General features: G+C 40.0%; 1 protein-coding gene across 2 annotated transcripts; it reads right to left on the bottom strand.

Annotated features, from left to right (window-relative positions):
• Window positions 1–3,964: 3,964 nt before the first annotated feature.
• Window positions 3,965–25,854, bottom strand: Cnr1 (cannabinoid receptor 1). 2 transcript variants are annotated; one of them, XM_028780991.1, is made up of 2 exons: window positions 25,765–25,854; window positions 3,965–9,254 (listed from the first exon to the last, which is right to left on the bottom strand). In XM_028780991.1, the coding sequence occupies exon 2, from the start codon at window positions 9,190–9,192 to the stop codon at window positions 7,771–7,773; it is 1,422 nt and encodes a 473-aa protein (XP_028636824.1). In that variant the 5' UTR covers window positions 9,193–9,254; window positions 25,765–25,854; the 3' UTR covers window positions 3,965–7,770. The 2 variants fall into 2 exon arrangements, with proteins under 2 accessions (XP_028636824.1, XP_028636832.1); XM_028780999.1 differs by lacking the exon at window positions 25,765–25,854 and having other exon boundaries at window positions 7,771–9,031; window positions 9,107–9,192.
• Between the last annotated feature and the right edge of the window lie 361 nt (window positions 25,855–26,215).

Genomic DNA, 26,215 nt, shown 5'->3' with positions numbered 1-26,215 from the left:
GTTATGAAATCATTTTATGCTTGGGTCAGGTATAGGGTTGCTTTGGACAGTTCAAAAAGATTCTCTCCCTTACTCCTTATCTATTTGTTTCCTGAAGGATTTCCCACAGGCAATCGAGACAGAAGCAACAACAATAATCTTATTTACAAGGAGGTCAGAAGGGCAGAGGATTGGAGGCCCCAGGGGCTGGAGCTCAATAAGGTCCCTGTCATTCTGAGACCAAAGGGTTGCCCCAGCCCAGGTGAATGATGACCAAGAACACTTTGGGACTGGTGACTATACTGTTTGGGGAGCTAATTGATGTCCTTCTGTTCCAAGTGAATAATGTCCTCCTTTGCAGTGACGGTAATGTTCTCAAAAGGGAAAAATAAGTGGCTAGCTAACAAGAAATACAAAGAAGGAGACCTCACTTCCACCACTGAGTTCTCTGCTTTGCCTTGCAGGAAGGGAAACTTCTTTATGTGTATGTGGTATTTTGTAAGAGTGCCTTTGAACCAGCATGATTACCAAAAGGCTGGGTAGGCTCTGGCACTGTGGACTGTTACTGCGGGTCTGCTGAGGCTTTGTAAACTGCAGCGAGCTTCACCAAGAAGAATGAATGCTTCTAGCACGGGCTCCATTCGCTGGACATTTTATACTAGCTTTCATCTCTTGCTGTTGTCCCCATCCTACCATTATTTCTTGCCCTGCCATTTTCCCAGCATGCTCGTATACACGTTCCTCTTTCAAGGCTACTTCTTGTCTGCTCTTAAGTCAGTACGCTGCTCCAGGGTCCCTCCCTCCTACTTCCGGTCACCCTCTGCATTATATTATTGGTTGTGCTGCATAGTGGTGGTCTTATGGTTCACCTTTTTCCTAGATGTTACTTAGTAATTTGATGATCTAGCAAGGTAGATAATAAACAGTGCTTGAAATAAATATGATAAATGCATCGTCCATTTGCTGTAAACTTACTGGACCTTTACCCAGTAATCTGGTAAGCCATAAGCACGTTCAAGCTATGCCACTTACTAGTTGATTGACCTTAGGCAGGTGACTGTCTGTCAAATAGGAGTAATAATATTTCACAGGGTGAGTGAGAGGATTAAATGAGATAATGCCTCTTATATTAATGAGCTCAATTCTAACCACTATTATCAGTGCCAGGTACAAACTGCTTATGTTGGTTATCACAGTTCTCACAAGTTATCTTTCACTGACTAGTATAGAATGTTTTCTAGATGCCTTGTGTGCAGGTCAAAAGATGGACGGTAGGTTTGTTTCTTTAAGTGAATCGAAGCTGATTGTTCCTGTAGTAAGCAAGCAAAGGCTGGAAACGTAGCTAGCACAGGTGAGATCAGGCTTCTTCTCAGCTACCATCACCTAACCAAGGTAAGTCATGTTCCTGTTAGCTAAGCAATGAAGAGCACAACTTTATTTGACCACCAGAATAGATATAATAAAGTTATTAATTGTTTGAAAAATGAAGGAAAGAAAACAATAATTGATTAGAGTCATTTGCCACTCTGTTTCTCCTATTCCTTTGCAAGTTGGTATGGTGGAGCAATCCAAAATCTAGAGCCCAAAGCCATAGGTCTCCACGAGAGAAATTCTACTTACTACTATCTATACACACTATTGGACCTCTAGAAGCCTACAAATATGCTGAAAATACAGAAGCAGAACGCTGATTGTTGACTGTGAACTTGACAGGATTTAGAGTCAGGGTGAAAACAAACCTCTGGACATTTATGTGTGGAAATTTCTAAACTGAGTTTATTGGTGTGAGAAGAGCTAACCTTAATGTGTCCAGCACCATTCCACAGTCTTTGGTATAGACTGAATAAGAAGGAGGCAAGCTGAAGCCCAGCATTCATAACTCTGCCTTCTGACTGTGGATGCAACGTGGCTGACTAACTGTCTCACGCTCTTGCCACCATAACTTCCCCTCAGTGATGGACTACACCCCCAAACTATGAGGCAAATAAAAGCTCTCCTTTTCTCAGAGACTTTTAGAGTACCTGATTATAGCAACGAAAAAAAGAGTCCCAAGTCCAGCATATGCAAGTGTTCTTCATCTTTAACTTTGCCAGCATGTGAGAATTTTCACTAAATGCATATATATTAGACTTTAAGTACAAAATGAATACATAGATGAAAGCACTGTTATCAACAAAGTGATATGGACCCTGTGATCAGAGAAGCCTCCATTCTAGCCTTAGTTCTGTGATCTCACTAGTGTTTCTTCTTACCTATGCACTAACAGGGCATACACATCACAGAGTTGACTGGTATATAGAAGGGATGGCACAACACCTGTCATGCTACATACAATGTTCCATAGCTGTGTCACTTCTGATCGTAAACCTGGCATAAACTTGTGTGCCTGTGTGTGCCTGTAATCCCAGCACTTTGGAAGCTGAGATAGGAGGGCTGTGTGACTCCAACCTGGACTGTGTAGCAAGAGCCTGTTTCAAAAACAATGAAGAGAGTGGGGAAGAGGAAGACAGGAGGGAAAGGAAGAGAGGGATGAGACATATAGAAGTTGAATCAGATAAAATAACACAAAGAATCCCAACATGGATTAATTCTAGTGGACTACATTGGTGTCTCTATCCTGACAGCATTTAAAACATATATTTCAATATACGGAGAAATGCATGTTGATGGAAAACCAGTTTGAGGTTTTAAAATATGCTATAATAGTACTAAAATATGTATTCTTTTCCTTTGATGTACTAACATAAAATTTAATATCTAAGAATAGATATAATTTATTTTTGTCAGAACATTAAGCTTTTGCATTATGAAAGAGGCAGAATAATTAATTTAGGTTACTTATTAAAAACAAAAATAATCTAGTTTTAAATATTCATTAATTCATAAGTTCAAAATCCTTAATGCTTTTCTTCAAAATTGATTACATGTTTTTGTTTCAAAAAGCCAAACTTTTTTTTCTAGTATTTCTTTTTATTAATTGAATAGAAATCCCAGTTTTTCCAAACTATTGAAAAAGACATGTATCTTTTATATGGATCAATTTATATGGGTATATTTATGCCCTCTTTAACATTTATATTTTAATGTGTATATTAACTTTAACTTATAGATTGCAACTGTTTGCTTTAATAAATTACAAGATCATTAGAATCCTTAGCTAAACAATTATTTAAGAAAGCATACAGGTGGGACAAACTGGAAACTTAGGACAAGGGAAATTCCCAGGAACCTATGATGGAAACCTGAGCTAAGACTCCTAGCAATAGGGAATATGGAATTTGAAATGGCCACCTCCTATAACCAGGCAAGACTTCCAATGGAGGGATGGGGACACCAACCCACTCACAAAACCTTGAGCCCACTATTTGTCCTGCATACAAGATGTGCAGGGATAAAGATGGAGCAGAAATTGAGGAAATTTCCTGACCAATGACTGGCCCAGCTTGATACCCATGCCATCAGAGAGAGCCTACCCCTCTCACTATTAATGATATTTGCCTATACTTGCAGACAGGAGTCATGAAAAACTGTTATCTGAGAGGCTTCACCCAGCCGCTGATAAAAACAGATGCAAATCTCCACAGCCAAACATTAGGTGGAGCTCAGGAATCTTGTAGAAGAGAGGGAGGAAGAATTGAAGGAACCAGAGGGGTCAAGGACACCACAAGAAAACCTACAGAATCAATTAACCTGAACCCATAGGGACTCACAGAGACTGAACCACCAATCAAAGAGTACCCATGGGACAGACCTGGGCCCCCTACAAATATATAAATAGATGTGCATATCTTGGTCTTCATGTGGAACTCCTAAAAACTGGAGCAGGGGCTGTCACTGACTCTGCTGCCCGCCTTTGGATTCCTTACCTCTAACTGGGCTGCCTCACCTAGCCACAATAGGAGATGCACCTACTCAACCCCTCCCCCAATGCCTTACTATTAGACATTGACACAAGGCAGAATCAAAGGCCTTTTATGGTTTTTCATGATAATCTAGAACTTTTATTTGATTCCAGGTAATTTTAGACAATAGACATGATGAACTGTTTTCTCTTGAATAAATAACAATTAAATTACATCAATGAAATAAAATATACTGTAGGCTTAATACATTGTAAATATTACAGAAGTACTACTTTGCTATAGTAATTTAATGACCAGAGCTACATTTAATAACAATCTTACCAGTACTTGTATACAAAATATTATACAGATTACTGACAAAGACATCACAGCAGTCTCAATGATGCTACCAGTTCAACAAACATCTAACAGCACAATATTCTTTAAGAGGAAAAGTAAGGATGTTCCATTTACAGAGACAATAAGGAGATATGTTTTCCACTTGAAACACTGGAAGTGAGAATCAAGATAATCTGGTATCTTGGTTCATATTATTACAAGAAAAGGTTTCCTCTCTAGGGAACTCTGATCCCCAGGACCCCTAGAGTTCAGTAAGTTCACGCGAAGAGTGCTTTTTAAAGATTCCACAGCAACTGAAAGAAACTCTATCTGAAAATCACTGATCTGTAAACCACTGCTTCAACGTCTGACTTTTTTGTAAAACCTATGTACATACATTCAGTCCAAATCAGTAAATAGAATGTTTTGTGTATATTACAATAGATGTGTTAACATTTTATCAGAAGGCCAGTGCAAAGCAACTGTGAATGGCCATTTAGGAGATTTTAAAATATCATACAAATATACAGTCAAGAGTATGAGGAATCTAATTTTGTGCATGATGTTAGTGGTCCTGGTTATGGATATGGAATGGCAAAAATTAATGAACTGAATGGTTACTAGAGACCTAGTTCTCATCTGGTAGTTGGGCCTATTTCCCAGATGGGTTTAGGTAGCAACAATTCCTTGGCATTTGACACTAGCTAAACCTGACAGTAAGTACCAGACAGCTCTGGAGTCATCTGGCACAGACATATGTCTAAGCTGCCCAGATGCACATTTACTTTTACATATATTTAATACATAGTTGAAAACCTAGGGCCTGGTAGAGACAGCTCTCTTTGTTTAACGGATACTATTAGTCTAGGACTGAGTCCTTATCTGGATGAAGTCAAGCAGTTTGGGAATTGTCCCCCTTTTAAGGTGAGTAATGGCTGAGGAATGAATGTTCAGGACACATGTCAGAGGGAAATAGATAACCCTGATGCCAGAGTGTATAAATGATCAAATTAAAATCATTTAAATTAATGAATCTAATTAAGGGGCTGGTTAATGAATGACACTAATGAATGTGATTCCAACGACTAATACTCACTGGGGAGAATGTTTTGGTCAACAGGGTTAGGAAATGCTATGGGAAAAGCCAAAGGGGATCCAACTAATTTTAAGTCCTTTTAAATGAAGGTAGCTTAACGCACACATGATGATATTTCACAGATATTTCTTAGAGTATCAATAAGCACCAAGTTTAGTGCTATCAGCCCCATTGTCCCTTAGCTTATTAAGTATGAGTTAGGTCTTGAAAGTTCAATACACTATAAAATCTTATCACTAAAATGGCATTTACACAAATACAGTTCTAAAAGTGAATCTTGGATTTTTTTTTTTAATACCTATACCTAGAATTTCCTACCAGGTCTTTATAGCTGTGAGAAGAGGTGGTACTGCCTGGTAGCTAGAGACATGTTGATTGATATTCAGGTTCATGTAGGACAAGACTGGCAATTCCTAGCCCCTGGTGGTATTCTATCATACCCTTCTCTGTGGAGTTACTAATCCTCAAGCATCCTGTGCACAGAGAAGAAAAGCAAGAGACTCGGCAGGCAATCTAGATATATTCTAGCTTGGCCCTCAGGTCACATTGATTGCAAGAAGGGCCACTGCTTCATCAGGCTGGGAACTCCAAATGCTAGAAATCACAGGCAGATGCTAGCTCTCCGCTTCATGCTATGCAGTCCTCGGGACTGGTGAGAACCTGTACAAGGAGAAACTCTATGTATAACTTACCAGGATTAAGTGGATTCTTAAAAGCAATACTTCTCTTTATCAGAAAAGGGCCCAATTTTGAGCACCGTGGCAGAGATGTCAATCAGAAGCTAGCCACCCTCATCTCTATGATTTGGCACATCTTGATACCAGCAAGTGGAAGCACTGCCTTTTCCTTAACCCAAATATATCTAAACAGAGCCAGGTACTGGGCTGTCACCAGGTTTTCACTGCCCATTTGTTATAGATACCCTCTGTCCTATTCACTCTCTGTGAGGGAATGGCCTAGACCTGGGAACTGGTATGGTGCTACTTAGCCTGAGATTGCAGTACTGACATGCACCACTGAAACTTGCTACTGTAGGGGTGTGGTTTTTTTAAAGGTCTTAGAACCATCCCCCTTTACTGATTTCCATTTCCATGGACTTGATGAATAGTAAGTGATCACCATCCCCCACACCCTCCTCTCCTTGGGAGAGTCCTCTACTTTTTGGCACCTCTTACTGGTTACTTCTTGCTGAACGCTGGCCTTACAGAACACCTAAATGTCATCAGAATACTTAATCCAATCTCCTAGATGGGAAGATTCTTCTGAAAGGTTGTAGTCAGAATTTTTATAAACAGGATTTCATGAAGAGCATAATTGTAGACACTAAATTGGTGAGCAAGAGCGCAGCAAGTGGTACGGTCCACACTTGGTCAGTTTTCTAGTGTGGGGACATGGCTGTAACAGTTACAAGATAGAATACACACACACATACACATACACACACATTTACAATCACACTTACAATTGTACTGAGCCAGACAATATTTCTTCTCAGTTAAGGAAAAGACAACTGTTTTTTTGGCCATCCAGGCCTGGAATCTACTTAAATCCAGAACATAACAATGCAATACACGTCAAGTAAACAGCAACTGCACAGTGATCACAGTATACACTAAGATTGACACATGCTGTCTTAAGAGGTCCAGTTATAGCTAATGACTGCAGAAAGTCAGAGTGTCAGCCTTAAAAGTCAATGTGCTTTCTCTTTTCCATTCTGATTATAATCCACTACCCAGCTGAACAGCTGTGGTCCAGAAGATAGGAAATGTCCTCATATGAAAAGGCAGGCCTAACACAGTTAGTGTCCATGAATCTGCTCAACACTTTGAACAGTCTTCAAATTCTTCTTGTTTTAACAGAAAAATAAACCTTTATGCTTATTTCAGTATTAACTTTAGATACGGATATTGGAAGAAATACTAAAGTTTCTAAAATTATATCATGGACAGTAACACTATCTAAACAGGGGTCACTCTGCTAGACATCCACCCCTGTGTACCATCACTCTTACGAGGGCTAAATTCTGGTTTTGCTAAGCTACATAAATAAACGACACAGTAAACACTGACACATAACAGGACAGAGAACATGTCACAAAGTATCTCTAAATTAGCACTATACTTATTGTAAAACTGTATCCTTTTAATACTATAGACAGACACAGCTTCATGAAAGTTGTGGTTACAGAGGGATTACTCATTTCACGGTGGTTTTCTATGGATAGTTAGGCCTCAGATTTGGAAGCCAAAGTTTTCCCTTCTATTTCAGAGACTTTGAAGGACTGCCGAGTAACTGAAGCGACAGGCTTTCCTCACTGTAAACCCCTGGGGAATGGAGTTTAAGTACCTAAACTATTGAGATGTCAGAAAACTAAGTAAGCACGGCGACAATCACTATTTTACTAAACATGGTAAACTTAAAATAAAAATATATAACCGATGAGACAACAGACTTCTAAATTGTAAGCTAAAAAAAAAAAATTTCGTTTTCTGTGCAGCCACAAAAGCAGCGAGCTCACAGAGCCTCGGCAGACGTGTCTGTGGACACAGACATGGTCACCTTGGCGATCTTAACAGTGCTCTTGATGCAGCTTTCGGCGGCCCTGTGCATGCTGGCTGTGTTATTGGCATGCTTGTGCAGGCAGTCTGAGTCCCCCATGCTGTTGTCTAGAGGCTGTGCAGTGCCTTCACATGAAGGGAACATGCTGCGGAAAGCATGCCTCAGGTCCTTGCTCCTCAAAGCATAGATGATGGGGTTCACGGTGGAGTTCAGCAGGCAGAGCATACTACAGAAGGCAAACACCGTCTTGATAAGCTTGTTCATCTTCCCAAAGACATCATACACCATGATTGCAAGCAGAGGGCCCCAGCAGATGATCAACACTACCAGGATCAGAACCAGGGTTTTGGCCAGCCTAATGTCCATGCGGGCTTGGTCAGGCCGGGTCACCTGCACCTTGCCATCTTCTGATGTATGGATGATGATGCTCTTCTGTGTTCCACGTTGAATCATCCGGACCGCGTGGCTGTGAGCCTTCCAGAGAATGTACATGTATGCATACACAATGAACAGCAACAGCACACTGGTGACTCCAATCCAGAACATCAGGTAGGTTTCATCAATTAGTGGGAAAATGTCCGAGCAAACAGATTGCAGCTTCTTGCAGTTCCAGCCCAGGAGAGGCAACACAGCAATTACTATTGCAATAGTCCACATCAAGCAAAAGGCCACTACAGCCTTGGGTCTGGTGACGATCCTCTTATAGGCCAGGGGCCTATGAATGGATATGTACCTGTCGATGGCTGTGAGGAACAGGCTCCCCACAGAAGCCGTAAAGGAGGCTGTAACCCCACCCAGTTTGAACAGAAACACATTGGGGCTGTCTTTACGGTGGAACACGTGGAAGTCAACAAAGCTGTAGACAAAAATGACACTTCCCAGGAGGTCGGCCACTGCCAGGCTGCCAATGAAGTGGTAGGAAGGCCTGCATCGGAGGCTGCGGGAGTGCAGGATGACACAGAGCACCAGCAGGTTCTCCAGAACCGTGAAGGTACCCAGTGTGAGAGACAGTACGGCGATGGCCAGCTGCTGGCTGGGATTCAGAATCATGAAGCACTCCATGTCCATAAAGTTCTCCCCACATTGGATGTTGTCCTCATTCTCCTTGAATGACGAGAGAGACTTGTTATAGAACTCGGTAATGTTTGTTGTGTCTCCTGCTGGGACCAACGGGGAGTTGTCTCCTGCAGTCATCTTTTCTTGGAAGGGGCTACCCCTGAAGGAAGTCAGAGGGAATTTCTGTGGGAAGTATCCTAATTTGGATGCCATGTCTCCCTTGATGTCTTCGTACTGAATGTCATTTGAGCCCACGTAGAGGAGGTCTGTGGTGATGGTTCGGAAGGTGGTATCTGCAAGGCCATCTAGGATCGACTTCATAACCTCAGTCTTTGATTAGGCCAGACTCAAGGTGACTGAGAAAGAGATGCCAGGAGGGATCCCTAACAGGAGGGAAAACAAAACATAAACACATTGAGAGGTAAGAAAGTCAGGAGCGTAATAAACAGAAACACTAGGCACCAAAAACTGGTGTCACCCCTGAACACAGAGGTTCAGTCAACACAATAGGTTAACTTAGATAAGAGCCCTGATACCCCACCCCCCAAATATTAGGGAATGGAGTACCACCCATGAGACACTGGCTCTCATTTCTTAATGTCCTTGAAGCAAAGTCAAGGGTCTTGCATGGATCTGTACAGTTAAATGCGCCAAGCTCAATGAAGTAAAAATCACTGCACAACTCATGGGAAGAGTTGGCTCCTAGGCTTCTACTATCAAGCATACAGCAATCTGTGATGAGGTGGCTGGCCACATGTCCCTGCCCTATGAGATACCTTGAAAGAGAAATGAGACTGGACAGACGAGACAATCAATGAAAGGACGGTAGAGAACCATGGATTGAGGTGTCCTGTTTAATTGCAAAGGAGGACATTTAAGAGAACCAGAGATAGCTCCAGACCATGATAGGAAGATGCTCTCCACCAGGAATCTTTCCTCACGAAGAGGAAGGGAGTTTGGGATTGTGGCAGAGTAGATAAGAACTTATAAAGGTATCTACGACAATCAGGAGGAAATATCAGGAAGATTTTATAGAGGTTTATAGGATTCCAGGATTAACCAGAGGAAGGCAGTAATGATAGCACTTCAGGAATGAGCACTTCAGGAGCTCATGCCTCAGTGTGCTAGTGCATGGACAGGAGATAGGCCTCCCTGGTGATGTCCAGTGCTTTCCAAGGACATAGTGCTGGAAATGAAGATGGCTAACATGATGGACCCTCCAACTCTGAGTTAAGCAATTTGATGTTTATTTTCAACATACACACAGCAAGAGAACTAATCCTAGCATTTATAAATGTTTAAAAGATGGCTATCTTTCTCTTTAGTTTATAAAATGCTTCTATGTATAACACATATGAGAAAGCTATTATCTTTTGAAACAAAATTTGAAATTCTATGTCTTTCTGCTAAATCACAGAGAGCCTATCCATCAAGATAGTGTACTTACTCATATACCAACCATTCAGTAAATGATAGAGCGCCCATTGCACACCGTGCACTGCACCAGACACTGAACAACATCAAGCCCGCGGTGGGCCTGACATCTAGCAGAGGAGGCAGACAATCAGCTATCCCAGTACCTGTAGGCAAGGCTGGCTGCCCTAACAGGTGATAGTACGGTGGAGCATAAGCTGTAGATGACAAAGCCGACTTCTCCCAAAAAGGATATATATGCCCCATAAGTAGGATGAGTATGGAACAGGATAGGAAACAAAGATAAAGATTTTTAAATTAATACCTCAAGTTTGACAATTTTTGTAAAAGCAAAAGTAATTGGGGGCAGGTATTAAGTGGTAGGTGTGGCCTTCCTTCTACACTCTGCTGCCTCCAAGGATGAGCCTCCGCATGGCTAACTGGGATCAGATCACAAGCCTCCCAAGCAGCTTTGCTGGTCCCAGGATTGATCATTGCCACACACTTGCTAGAGGGACCTTCACAAACACGTGAAGACTGTGTGACTCTCATTTCGACCTCTCTGGTCCAAAGACCAAACACAGATTCAATACAAGCTCCCCGTCAGGGCCCATACAACTCCAGTGAGCTTCTGTCAATCACTCTGACTCTCTCCTTGCCTGCCCTCCCTGACAGCCTTCCATAGACATGCTTCCTGGGTGAATTTCAGTACAAAACCCTTCTGTGATCCAACCCTGATCTCTCCAGTCCTGCCCTCCCCAGCCTGGTCTGCCCAGTTTGGCTGTACTATATAGACTTTAGTTATACAAACACAGGCTCACATTGTGACTCCTCCTCTTCTACTTCTGCCTGCATGAAAGCCCCTACCTTAGCAATTTGTTATTCCCATTTCCTTAGCTGATTGCTTCCCATGCTCAAACGAAGTCCCAACTTGGCTGCTCTCAGGATAATGAAACATTTGCATCACAGCATTTACCTGGTCTGCTTCTTGCTCCCAAGCTCCAGAGAAAGTTCAATGAGGACCTCATTGGAGACCTTATCTATCTTAGCATTTAATTCTTGCTGCAATACGTAGCACACAGAAAGAAGCTTAAAACTGACTTGTCTAACTGATTATATTGTTTTCAAATAGAGCCAGAACATCTCTTTTCTACCTAAGTGAAGGAGTCTCACCAGGAATATGGGAATGGCACATATATGTCACCGGGGTCGAGGTTCTCACCCAATAAGCCAATACACATGCACTCAAAGTAGAGCTCTATTTGAATGGGAGCTATTAGTGTTCTAGGTGAGGTGGCCTACATACAGCCCTCTAGTCTGCACTCCTGTGCTGTACCATACATAGGCAGTAACAGCCATAGGGCTTTTACTCATGAGCTGTGAGGCAGCTGTGTCTAGAGAAACAAGGCAGGAAATGAGAGTGAGTACCCTCAGTACTCTGTGACAGGTGAACTGAAGGCCCACCCGCCCACTCACCCTGTCAGGTCAGCAGGATACTTGCTCCAGTGACACAACAGAGGCACTGTCAAACAGATGGTTACTTTGCCCATCTTTCAGGAAAATGAGCTTTCTGCCTTCATCTGAGCAGTTCTGCACACTATCCATGTGAAAGAGCAAGGCCCACATGAGAGTCAGTGATTCCCTGGCCAGAGGCAGTTGTAAGACATAAAGCTCACAGTGATACTGAATACACTTTGTCTGCCAAGTCCAACAAACTCTGGACAGTGGCTCAGGGACAAAGGGCAGTTGCTGAAGCTGTAGACAGGAAAGATACAGAAATGAGACCAGGACCTAAACCTGGTGCCTGATGCTTCTTGATTTCTCTACTAAACCAGCCTCAGTCTGGTTGCAAGTAACTCTCGGGTATCCTTAAGTTCTCTGTTTCTATCTATTATATCTTTCTCACATAATTATTTCTTCAACAACAATGTCTTATGTATCCTACCTTAGGAGTCAACTAGTATATTTGGCAAACTTGTTTGCTGAACAGCTCAATTTACATATGAAAACCTTTACCCATGATCAAAGAGACATTGTGACAGTTCTTCAAGTCAGTTCTTAGTCCTCAACTCTGGAAGGTTGACCTTAAGATACACAGACATACTGGCACACTTTTCTCCTGACTCCCCCTCTGTCAAATTGCTCATATCCAAGTCTTCTGCGGGCTAGAGAGTTTCTTAGACTGGAGCCAATGCTACTTCTGTGCCACAGGTTATCAAGCTCTTGTACCTGATTCTTCTGTCATCAGCCTCATGACATCATCTAAGCCCAGGTTTACAGATCTTCTGCCGTAAGAATGCTGTTTCCAAAGAGAACATTATAGTCTTCTTTAGTTCTAGACAGCAGGGAACTAAAATCTCTGGGAAATGTTCACCTGAACCTGGTAAGATGGTAATTGAATTTCATTATCCGAGATTTTTTTTTAAATATGACTTGATATCTATTTCTTTTTCTCAAAATTAAAGAAAATAAAAATATCTTGGTAGTCATTTGTCTGGGCAGCCTAATCTTAAGCATCCTATGGCCACACACTTCAGGCATCTCTCGGGCACCTAGTTCTTCACATTTCCCAGTTGGAGGCTAACTTTGAAACTTTGTAGATAATGCTGCAATGGATTAACGCCAACAATTTTATTTTTCTCATTGCTTATGCTACTGTGAGCAATCTTTCTAGTCAACGTAAGCCTTAGCTTGACTTACTGTGACAGCACCTCCTCCTTGGCCTCTATAATCAGGTGTACCTCTTATGTGTCACTAATGATCCCATACACTTTTAAACTTACAGAAGGCATATGATGGGCAGGAGACTCTCTGAGCCTTTTATATGTGTCACACATTTAATATGTGGTATATATTTAGATTTATAAGATTCAAATTCAAATAGTACCAAAAGATCTATCATAATGGCCCTCTTACCTGATCTTATGCATCTCTCAGAGACATGGAGATTGTTGTTACTTCTTCTAAAGGTAGTCCATACATATGCAAGGGCATGTGCATCTGTGTGTGTGCGTGTGCGTGTGTGTGTGTGTGTGTGTGTGTCTTTACCACCTCTGTGCTCCTTCAGAAAATGTTTGCATGTACTTTATAGCTTTCCATTTAGAAGCACACACCAAAGGCAGCTTTATGCTAGTTCAATGCATCCCCTCATTCTCTGGCTGCCCTCAGGGTCTGGTAGATGAATGTGATCAGCCTCCTATTGATGGGAGGCTTGGGGTTTTTACCATCTTTTGTTACTGCAGATAATGCTGCAATGAATTAATGCCAACCGCCTTGTTTTTCACATTGTTTATGCTATTGTGAGTAATCTTTCTAGTCATCTTAACCCTTGGCTTGGACTTACCGTGACAGCACCTCCTCCTTGGCCTCTATAATCAGGTGTACCTCTTAAGTGTCATTAGGCCTCCATCCCTGCCCCCACACACTTTAAAGCATACAGAAAGCTAATTATGCACAGGAGGCTCTATGAGCCTTTTACATGGATCACCACATTTTATTTCTACAATTGCTTATGAGGTAATTTTTGTATGAAAGGCACAGAGAAAGTAAATGATATACCATTAACACATCTAGTAGGTGGGAGAGCTGGGGCGGAGCCTAGGGTGTGGACCTCATTTCATGTGCCGAAAGTAACCATCAAGTGCCCAGTGGATGTGTGGGTTCTGAGTCCCTGCTTTGAACCCTCATGATCCATTCTCTAAGCTCAGACAGGGATCTGTTTCCCTCAGCTCTCTTCTCATTCTAATTAGCAAAAGCCCTTGTCTATGGAGAAGAAACTGCTCCAGAAACTGGAAGACCAGGGCTGCCGGGCCATATCCACTCAAGCCGTTGATGGGTCTAAGCCTTAGTGTTTCATCTACAAGCTTGGGATAACAATGATGCCCAAATCACAGAACTGTTATGAAGATTAACTCAGTATAAATTGTACTTAGACCTGGCACAAATGCCAAGTCTTCAATGAGCACTACTGTCCTCCCTATTAGTGCTCCTGATGGCTCATCACCATATTCTACATACTAACCACATTTCAAGAACATATAATATAGACTAATTACTACATTATGTACTAATTATATTTCAAGAAAACGCATTATCTTAACTCACTTACAGGCTCCTTACTTAGTTGTACCCTTGCATCAGCACATAAGTATAAGGTATAGAGAAGACACAAGCTTGCTGAGGAGGCGCCTTAACAGCATGGCAGCTGTGCTTAGGCACTTGAGGAACTTTACCTACATTCTGCCAGTCAACTAACACAGTGACTTTCAGGCACTTATTTCTTACCTGACCTCCCCAGGCAAAAGGGAGGCCATTAGATGGTTAGTAAATTATCCAGAACAGATGGGAATCCATGTTTGAAGGACTCCAGGAGCTCTGCTATAACATATCAGTTTTAAGGTTTAATGGTAACTACATTAAAGCTATTGTGCATCGTATATTCAAATCTTATCTGCTCTTTAAAACATAAGTGAAGGCAATACAATAGTTGTTAATGGTAATCCCAGATCCTCCAGGCAAACCTGCCTACTGGCATGGACACAAGGATTGAAACTCTAGACAGCACTGAAGAGAAGTATGATTCTTTAGGGATGGACAAAGGACCAGAACTCAGAAATGCTCTGTGATTTACTGTGTTTATGAGCACCACATATGACCACAATGCCTATGGTAATACAACCAGACACTTTCATCTTAGCAACAGTATGTTAAATCTAAGCCAGAGCCTGATGGTTATGAGCTGCCATGTCTGCCCAATATGAGTCAGGGGAAGAGTATAAAATAAATGGACTTTGTGAATTTCAGAATGTCAGAACACCACTGTGTACAGGCTACTGCCGAAGCTAATGAGAAGCAAAATTTCCTGCATCTTGGAAAGTCTGTCCTTTATTTCTACATTTGGATTATTGCAGTAATTTCCACCTTATTATTTTTGCATGGAGAGTTTTCTTTGAGAGTTCATTAGTAATATAGCTTAGGCTTTGGGGGGCGAAGCTGCCATTAATTTTGTTTTTGTTTGCTAATGGGAAAATCGTAATTGGAAATTCTAACAGGATGTGTAGATGTGCCTGTTAAAAGAAGCAGTTGGGGCTTATTACACTCTTAGTGGAAGAACGATTGAATGGCAGCTAAAATTTCCTAACAACTTAATATAGAAATTGTGCCTTTATAGTAACAATAATAAAAATGTTTAAATGTGTTGAATCTATTATTTTAGAAAAGCCTCCGTCGAATCTTAGGTTAGTACCATCTGTTCTTGCCTCCCCTCTCTGCGCATACACCTGCATCGCTACTCCTCCTCCCCCGGGGGGAGAGTGCACATTAGTAACAAGCTGACTATGGTAGTGGCAAAAGGAATTTGATGAGGATGGTAATGGAGAGAGTCTTTTAAAAATATTTACCCAAGGTCCATATCCTTAATTCCATATAGCGTATATTGTTTTGTATCTATAGCATATAATGTTTTATAAAACATTCATGTGTAAAGTTGAATTTGGGAGTCCATGCTTGTAACCCTGGCACTTGGGTGGATGAAACCGGTGAATCGTGAGTCCAACATAGGCTCCCACAGCAGGACCCTGCCACTAAATTAAAACAGCAAAATCCCAAGCAAGAGCTCAAGCTAGCCATGGTTCTGATCCAGCAGAATGTGGAAGAAGCCTGAAACCAGGACCTCAAGGGCTGCCAAATCTGTCTGTCTAATTTAACAGCAGTTACTCTGAGGATCTGTTTGCATTTTGATGTTGTTTTGTTTTCTTTAATAGGGGCATTTCAATAACTTAGGTGTCTATCACTGCTGCATCTGGATCTTGCAATTCTGATCTGAGTACCATCTATAGGATAACAGGTAATAGGCTGCTGTTTGCTCATTGCAGGTTATGTGTCCATAAGTAGAGAAAAGCTCTGAAAATGTCAGAATGGTGGGTGTGCCCCGATACAGCTATAGACAATATTGGCACAGTACCAGTATTTCTAATATCCCAAGCTTATAAATGTGACAGTGAGACAGTAACAAGCTCATGATATCTAAAGTGACAAGAGTCAAGACCAAATATGGGCATTTGGATCCATGTTTAAAATCCCACTGTTTCCCTACTTACTTTCTTGTTCAGATGTGCTGCTTGGGTGACCTTGTGGAAGTGTCACACGAGGGGTTCAAAAGAACCAAGGGCCAAATGGATGCTTTTGCTATTTTTTCATTTACTTCTGAGAATAAGTCTGCTTTCTGCTGGCTTGCTCAAGGAAAGTGCCTGGCTCATCGACTTCTTTAGAGTTAGCAGAAAAGAATTTTTTGTTGGCTACTATAACTGTCTATGCCTCGATGGACAGAGCAGCAGCACAACCCAGGGAATGATGTCTCGCTGGCTGCCAGCTGAGCAGGCAACACTGACTAAGCTTACCTACCACTCACTATGGTTTGGAACCATTAGAGTGGCTTGATCGTCCTCTCCACCATATGTAAATAAAGAATTAACTTAAGTATACTGATAATTCAGCCAAAAGTAGATAACATTTCTATTATTAACTTCTATTATTGTCACTTCCTTTGTACACACACACACACACACACACACACACACGGATTCCATTTCATTGGTAATGCTTGACTGGCTCTCCAAGCTTTGGCTTTTCATACGTTTTGTAAAAGAAAAGTTGAGCATATGAAACACACTATTTTCTCTGTTCTATTCTTTACTAACAAAGGTATGAGGTTTTTTTTTTCCTTCTTAAAAAATATCAATTAATATGAACTAGTGACATTAAGATACTTTCAAGACTATATTTTCTTACAAATCTAATGTGAAATGTGCCCTATTATTTAACACTTAAAGGCTTGTTAAAATTTAATTGCAGAGCTCAAGAAAAAGATGCCTTGAAATTACACAGGCTTGAGCACTGTGAGGTGACAGTGCTCCAGGAAAAGCCATCCACACAGGTGAACTGGCAATACTGTGAATTGACTTGACTGGGGAGGTAATTTCCATTTACCATTTAATCTGCTCTGTGGCTTAGATGTTTGCTCCTACTAAGTGCTTTGACCTTTTCTGTGAAAGAGATATATTTTCCAGAGTCCGGAAAGAATGTGGTTTTGGAAGTAGCCTTCTCCTAGAAAAGAATATACAGTTTTTGAGTCAATAAATGCTTTATAGAGTTGTCTTTATCTTGTACATTAGGTTTTCTCATTAAAAGTAGAAAGTGATATATTATTCTAGACCATAAAATATGAAGGACCCAGTTAATGGCTCTGATCTTTACAATTCATTATCAAGGTCTTCACAGCAATGGTTTAGAATACTATGCACAATGTCAATGGTGTAGCGTAGCTTTCAGTTTTTCTTCCTTTCATCTGCAGATGAAGTGGTGTTTTCACTTTGAATCCATGAGCATATAAATTAAGTCTAAAGAAAAGCCAAATATGTTCTTTGGCTTCAAATCTTAGATTCGGATGAATAAATGCATATTAAAGAAAATCTGAATTTCCCTAAATTCTTGCCTAAGAATAATCTGAATGACACATTATTTTTCTTTAGTATTTATGTGGCATAAATAGTATTATAATCCCCATTCTGCATAAGGGCAATCGAGGTTCAGAAAGGCAAAAGTTTTGTCTGAAATATTCAAGAGTAAATGTTCTGGGGAAGGTAATATGGAACTTCAGTTCATATTCCTTGCTCTGTGGTCCACAAAATATATAAGCCACCTTTCCTTCCTTCCTTCCTTCCTTCCTTCCTTCCTTCCTTCCTTCCTTCCTTCCTTCCTCCCTCCCTCCCTCCCTCCCTCCCTCCCTCCCTCTCTCCCTCCCTCCCTCCCCCCTCCTCCTTGTGAAATAGAAGAGTTGATCTGGGCAAGTGACATCAATCATAAGTAGTACCTGATAAAGGTTACTCAGCGAGTGATTAAAATCTGAAGGGACCAACGACTCAAGGACAGCAGAAAGGTTGCTGGAACCACCTGTAAAGCATCCTTGCCCCATATTCTTCAGAGACAAGCAAGACAAACAACTACATGGTAAAGTTCCTGATTCTGGAGCAGCACCTTGGTTGAAATATGATGGAATAAGTACAATCTAATAAGCCACCTCCGTTTTTAATTAGGTATGAGTGGATTTTTGTGTGCCTCATTAGTCAATTTACAGGGTTGTTGATTGTAATGACACTTCTACAGCATAGCTGAGATATGAAGCGGCCACCTTTATGTCTGACACCTTTCTCAACCCCTCTCACTTCAGAACGAGGCATGGTGGCTGTGAGTGAGGAAAAGCTCGAAACAGCCACTCCCTACGGGCAGAAGTGCAGTGGAGTTTTCTTAAACACGGAGGAAATCCCTAAGGCCAATTCTCAAGTTCTGAGCAGAATCAACATAGACAAATTATGTAAACTTTATGCTCCAGCAAGATGAATGATTCCTGGGCTCTTAGCATGTGTCCGTATCAGCTGTGTGACTGCAGGATGCGGCTGATGGATGCTACATGCCTTCACACAGCTCAGTCACCATGCGTCCATTAGGCATGGACTCTGTGCCTGACACAGACATTACACACAAAGTCAGGAAGATTTCCCACAACACATTCCTCTGAAATGTTTCACACTTGTATAATAGCTATGGATATGTCTACCCCTTGCCACAGTTAAAATAATGGAGGAAGAGTTCTAGATTATGAGCTGTGCCTTGAGAATTCCTCCCAGAAGAAACTGTGGGCAATGCTGAGCCATCTTTTATCAGTCTTTCCCTGCAAGACCTCTGCCTGGCTCAGGACCTGGTACAGAGCTGGCTGGTAAATGGATGCTACCATGCACTGGCAACACTGCAAATCTAACTTATCAGAATGGTTTTCAGGGGTAAATAGTTGTACTCATTATAAAGCCAATTGGCCACTAGGGGATTAAACATTAGTCTTGGTCTCATAGAAATGTCCTCCTGAAAAGTTGTAAAATGTCAACATAAAATGTACCAATACTCATCTATCTGAGTGACTCTCCTCTCAGAATCAGACTTAAGTTGTATACTGTGGTGTGCAGAAGTCATAGGCAATGATTGGATGCCACATTTTCCTCTGATTCTAATTTACTCTGAATTAAGATGAACTATAAAAATCAACCTGTGAGAGATCACTGTAATATATTCAGCCTTGAATGGATCCTAATACATGCTTCTGATACATCTTTAAAGACATATAGAAGTGTTCTTATATTAGACATTGTTTCCTTTCCCATGTGAAATTCTAAGCGCTGATCTTTCCAAATGGCCTGTCAGGAGAAGTTATGTGAAAACTCAGCCACTAGATTGAGTGGCTTTTATAAGCCCATGGGAGTCAATTTGTTATTCCATTCACTGGACACATCTCTTGCTTTGCTTGAGCAACTTCTCCTGCTCCAATATTTCATAAATTTACAGCTGAATTAATTAAAATAGAAAGAAGAAAACATGTTATGGAGCTTAAATTTGGTTAGTACTACTGCCTACAAAAATTAAATTTTTAATTACTTTTCTAAGGTAGAAGCATTGAGAAAATTCAATATATTAATAAAAATTAATTTTAAATATTTGGAATTTTGCCTCAAGAAAGTAATTAAGAATTAGTAAAGAAAAATTCTACTGAAAACAAACATGTTTATGCTAAGATACTGAAAGTAAAATGGGAGGGTCCCAGGAGGTCAGCCTCAATTCCAGCAACAAGCTCATCTCTGTTTTATGAAACATTTATCTAACTTGCAAACATGAAATTATCAACACAGATCATAACTAACTCTGAGATGAAAATTAATGGAAGCTAATTTTTTATTATCGGGACTAATATGAAATATTTCACAAGAGAAGCAAATATTTGTTCCAATAATCATATCAATTGAGAACAAAGAGAATTTCTAAATAATTCAATTCCCTTCCTATCATTTTCTCATTGGAATAATTTTAAATGAATGATATTGTCATTTAAGTCCGGAACTTCCTTTAAAAGATATTTTTTAAACTATAAATTTAAGTCTTACTTTAGTTGAAATGTCCAGAAAATTTTCAGTGTATACTAACAACACAAGACCTAAGTCAAAGTGAGCTCACAAGACGCAAACGACTACCTACACATGATGTAGAAGTACTAGGCTTCAGTGGTAACGCAAAAAAAAAAAAAAAAAAAAAACAACAATAGGAAGATGTGATTCAGAAGCCTGCAAATTGGAGGGCACTGCGGAATCTCTATGTCATTGTCCACATTCAAGGTCAAACTCACTCTGCGATTTGTGTGGCACAATTACAACATTCTGAACTCAGCTGGGACGGATAGTGTTTGGATAGAATGATATGAAGATAAAGGACTAGGTTGGTAAGACGGATGCAAAGGAGCAGGAAGCTTACCCCCTGCGTACCTTGGGAACAGTTTGAAAGTCACTAGTGGTTTCTACGTGCAATGCACGCTTAGTGCACGGGCCAGGGGTGTTATCCAAGTCAGTGGCAGGGCAGCCTCTGGCAACTAATGCGTGTAAGCTCAGTTTGGACCGATGGGGTTAGAGATGCTAGAGTTGGCCACATCTGCACTGCTAACAAGGCCTCGAGGAAATATTTCTGAAATTTAAGATCTACTGGTTAAAGTTAGGAAACCCATGAAAAAAGACCCAATGGGGCAACGGACAGCTATGCTTAAAGAAGCCGGGAGTCTGCGTGAAAGGATAGACTGTTTATGAGTCGGGTGCTGAGTGCATGAAACAGGGTGTGAGGAGAGCTTGCACAAGGCAGAGGGCGGGCGGGGCGGGGGGAGCAGGGTACTCCTTCCCAGCTGGAACACAGGAGCAGCTGTCTAACCAGCAAATGAGGGTAGGGTTGGGGAACCCCTCAATGTTTTGACTACAGTTCAGGGTTCCTCTAGACTTTTTCAGGAAACTTCCTGTTACTTATTTTATCCAGTAAAATAACTTCAAGATGCAATACGCACTGACCCAGTAGACACACACAAATGAAGAAACTCTTACCATTTTTTTCCAGTTACATTTACAAACCCTATGACCAGCTTTATAGGATTGCTATACATTTCTCAAACAACATTGAGAAGGAAACTTTTAACTGCTGAGCATAGAAGAATTTTTAGAAAGTCAAAGAAAGTAACACCTCAGCTCATTTTTCTTATGCGGGAAACATTTGTGTCTGTTCTTTACTCCCTAACCATAAAGTAATGTGTCACAAGAAATGAACATGGAGACTTTGCAGAGGCAGTGACTCACTGTAGACTTTTGCTACTAGCGCCTAATAGCAGTACAACCTACAACTGGTATCTTTTTTAAGTACCTAGGAGCTATAAGCATGTAGAAATATAATCCAAAAATATTCAAATGTATAAGCTCTGAGCAACCATTTCCTGATTATTACAATGAAGATGAATCCCGGGTTTCTTTATCATTATTCCCTCTTAGTTTTCTGAGAAGTAGATGATACTTCTCAATGCAGCTGAATATTCCCAAAGCCAAATTCCCACAGAGGAAGGACTTACAGAATTCTTGGAAAAGAGTTTTTTTTGTTTTGGTTGTTTGTTTGTTTGTTTGTTTTCCTATTTCGGTTATGTGCTCATTACTTGTGCAAGGAGTAAAGAGAATATATGAATTCTGGCTGGTGACACATTGAAATTAGTTGATATTTTAACCAGACAAAATAGTCTCAAAGCATTCAACTGAGTGTCTCTTACAAGAATAGATAGATTTGATTTTTAAAGAATGCTGTATGAAAAGCAAATATGAATGGCAAAGACAGAGTACCTCAAATTTTAGAATATTGATTTACCTGCTATAGGAATCAGTACTGTAAAGTTATCAAATACAAATGTCCAAAAAGGCAGGGACTTAAGACCCAATTTTTCATTATTGTTAAGCATACTAGGATTTCTCAGCAGTCTGAATGCAGCACTCCTTCCAACTCAATTATCATACTGACTACAATTTTCTTGTTTAAAAGTATGGCTCCAAATAACGGCTAAAGAAATCGTAAGGGTTAGAGAGGAACCTTCCCATTGAAGCACAAGCTCTGAAAGACTGAAAATCCTCGTTACGTTGTATTTTAATTATATTTAAATATACATATACAGTTTGTGAGAGCATTTGTCAGTATATTAAACCACAACAGATTGCCTGGCACAGCTCTGAAAGATGCCTCTGCTTTTCTTTAAAAAGCAATAACATGGAATTTGCTAGTAGGAAAAAAATAGATATTACATTATCAAATATAGGAAATTATACTGCACCTTTTCTCCCAGAGTTAAAAAATATTTTTTAAATGCTACTTAGAGTTAATAAAATGTAGTAAGGAATCAAGTCAAAAGGATCAACTCTATTCGGCTTTTATAACTATAGATAACTAAGAATGCAAGGAAGGTAACATTAAATAATAAGATATTATACCATTGAGGAGAAAACTCTTTGAGTTAGAAGAGATTAAACTCACTCTGTTTTCCCCTCCAAAAATTGCAGTCTCATTTATGAAACTTATTCAAAAGTACAAAATGGTGCAGTGATGGAGGCAGCACAATGAGATACAAACAAATGTTTGTCTGAAAACCAGGAGCTTGCATATAAAGAGTTCCAACACACATGACAAAGAAAGCAAGACTTCGAAAGTATTCTTAAAGTACAGGTGAAAAGAAAAAAAAAAAACTCTCCAGCTGAGGCCAGAGCAGAACTCAGGTCATTACCAGGACAAATGTCAGGCCACTTTTGCTCATGTTTGGGAAACAAACAGTTCTTCCTTAAAAAAGAAAAAAGGAAAAAAAAACTTTAAAAATATCAACTACTGTAGTCCTCAAGAATTCCATGGTCACTTTCCAATCAAAGTCTGTCCCAATATTGTTCAACACTCATCTATGAGGAGAAGTCCTTAAACACGGGGAAAGTACCAGTGGGGGAGCAAGAACATTTGTACATGCAACTAGATGCCTTAGAGAAAATTCTGTGTTAGAATGTAATCTATTCTGCCAGGATACCCTGTTTGGGGGAAGAAACATAACCCAGGAAAGCTTTTAGTAGGTATTTTCTGCTCCAAATTATAGGTAATCACACTGATTTCACTCAAGGAATGGCTCTGACCTGTTATTACCCATCTATCATAAACACACCTATTATCCATGTGTCAAGCTCAAGGAAAACATTCATGTAACATTAAGCAATTGATAACGGTAAGAGGTGATGGGCCAGTACTAAAGTTAACGGTCCTCTTTCACTCGCCCATATTCCTATTGTTTGAACATCTTTGTAATAACATGATAACATTTGAAATATAAAGCAAATGGGGGCTATTTTAACATGTGCTTTATGATTTTTCTGCCAATTGGTATAATTCTAATGTCCAAAAATATAAATTATCAAGACAGGCAGAAAGCTGCCTTAAATATCATCATAAATGTTGATATTTGTCATAAACATTGGTGTTTATGATAAAGTTGTAATCAAATGTGGTGATGCTCACCGTCATTCTAGAGTATGCACAAGATTCTCAGGGCATAAGACTAGAGCAGATCTCCACCTATCCTGGAAAACAAAACAGCCTTGTTTTAATTCAACATGAATACTTCCTTTTGCTTGGAGTCTTCTGGTCCATCTGTATAGTTGCTTTAAACTTGGACATTTTCCCAACATTGCAGTATTCATTTAAAAATCAGAATGGTATTTTCACATATCTAAAAGTCAATGTATACCTAATTTTTTATCTTATTTATAATACACATCAATGAAAAAGTTTGTTCATGCATAGGTACAAAAGTGTGTCTACACATTCAGTTTTGTACCTTAGGCAGTAAAGAGTTTGAGAGCATTGAGAGTTGGATGACATTTATTACTTGTTTTAGTCTAAGAAATATTTTAGAATCTGAAGTGAACTTTATAAGATGAATCTAATCTAATCTGAGAACATACAGCTAAGTGAATTAAATAGTTATTAAAGAATTAGCAATTCAGTGGTGAAGTGTTGAAGTCCCAACCCACACAAAACAGAGTCTGTACACTTACAACATAAAGTTAACATTTTTATAAGAACAAGATTGGGAGAGAACTGGAGATCTGGAGAAGAAGAAACAAAATCCATAGTTTAAATATATAAATGATGTTTTTATTTCCTTGTGTCCTTTTCATTATCTACCAGGCAGTAAGAGAAAAATAAGCACAACTCTGAAAATACAGGTATGCAGTCTGTGACTCAGCCCTGGTAGCTTTTCAAAAACTGTGCAGTCTTGGTTTACAGAAAAAAATAAAAAAACAGAATTATAAATAATTTAAACCCAGAGGCTGGTTTCACTCTACCGGATCAGTCAGAAATGATGGCTGCCAAAATAGGATAGACAAGTCTTCAACTAGGAAGACCCAACATCCTTTAAAAATTCTGGGAACCCAAGCTCTGAACTGTGTTCCTTATGCAACTAACCTAACACAATTACCCCCAAGAATAACAAGCAGCATCCTAGAAGAGAGACTCCATCTCACTAACCAAATTCAAGAAGCTATGACCAAATTGCTCTTTACTAATTATGTGTTATTAGGTATATTTAAATTCAATTTGCTACTTTTTTCCTTATAAATTCCTGAATAGCTAGTTATGGGAAATTATTTATCAGGCCAACTGTTTTCTGGGAAGAAGCATTTAGTAAGTGTCATGAACTCTAAACTGCCATTATAAGCTCTATTTCATAATACTTTCTTCTTATATAGTAAATGCAACTCCAATTTCAAAGACCAATACACAAGACAACCAAGGAACCGGTCTAAATATCCTGGTGGTTAATGTTAATTCTAAGTCACAGCACAGGAGAATGTCATAGATTGTTTTGGAGAGTTTCACAGGATTTGCTTTCGTAATTAATAAGCTGACAGAGCATACTAAACACTTATCAACACAATCAATGAGGCTGCTTCCTTCTTGAGAAAATAGATAAAAAGATTCATAGAGTTTTCCTTCAGAATTGTCTGTAATACATAATATGTCACAAATATCATGGTTCTTTTGGAAAATTTCATTCTGAGCAGTTTCATCTGGATAACATTTAACAATTTCACTATTTTAACATTTTGAAATGCCAAAAAGAACACACTGATCCTGCAGTTAGGCTTATTAGAGAGGAGCAGCCTCACAGGCAAGACAGAAAGGAACACAGTCCGCTGGGAGATGGGTAACAGGGGGAAAAAAAGGCAGAAAACACTGGAGAGCAAACAAAGCCAAGCCCCGCTCCACCATGAGGTCTGATTTTCACCAGAATTAAAACTTTACATACACAGTTCACAAACATCCCCTATGGCTTAATTAAGGTTTTAGTCACAACACCCATTTCAATACACAGCCACTAATGCCCTTAAATTTGGGGGCAGAAAGATCAGATTTGTTGTCTTAACAATGAGCATGCAAGCATAGTCATTTTGAAAGGTCAGAAGTGAGCATTTCCACCATGTGGCAATATTGCACCCCCATGTAGGATCAGGAACACAATGAAATCTCCCCAGTAGACACTTGATATGTACATACCTCAGGCATGGGTGTTGCTTGCTTGAAATGGGAGACATCTTTTGAAGCAATAAAAGGGCCTGTTCACAGTAAGTTCTCCTAACGACCTAAAATGATTAGTTTTTTAAAACCATATCAACATGAAGCCTCTTTCTCAGCTACAGCAACTGCTAGTGTGCCTAAAAACAGCAGCCTGCAGTACATACTGCTTAGCATTCTAGAGGTGCATGCATTCTGTTCCTGTGTGGACGTAGTCAGAGAAAAATATTTCTCTCAGTTAAGAAAGTATGCACAGCCTTTCATTTTGATAGAATTGCTCGTAACTGAATTAGAGAAGGTGGGGTATGGAGGGAAAGGGGGGCAGAGAAAAATCGATCAGTAGATCTATCTCCCTTTCAAATTGTCAAAAGCTGGGATTAGAAGACCAGCACTTTAAATCAGGCAGTCCTGTGGGAACCTTGGAGGTCGGCTA

The sequence above is a fragment of the Grammomys surdaster genome, unplaced genomic scaffold (genome assembly GCF_004785775.1).
Source record: "Grammomys surdaster isolate TR1022 unplaced genomic scaffold, NIH_TR_1.0 97, whole genome shotgun sequence".
NCBI classification, from domain to species: Eukaryota; Metazoa; Chordata; class Mammalia; order Rodentia; family Muridae; genus Grammomys; species Grammomys surdaster.
This window is presented reverse-complemented; position numbering and strand designations above follow the sequence as displayed.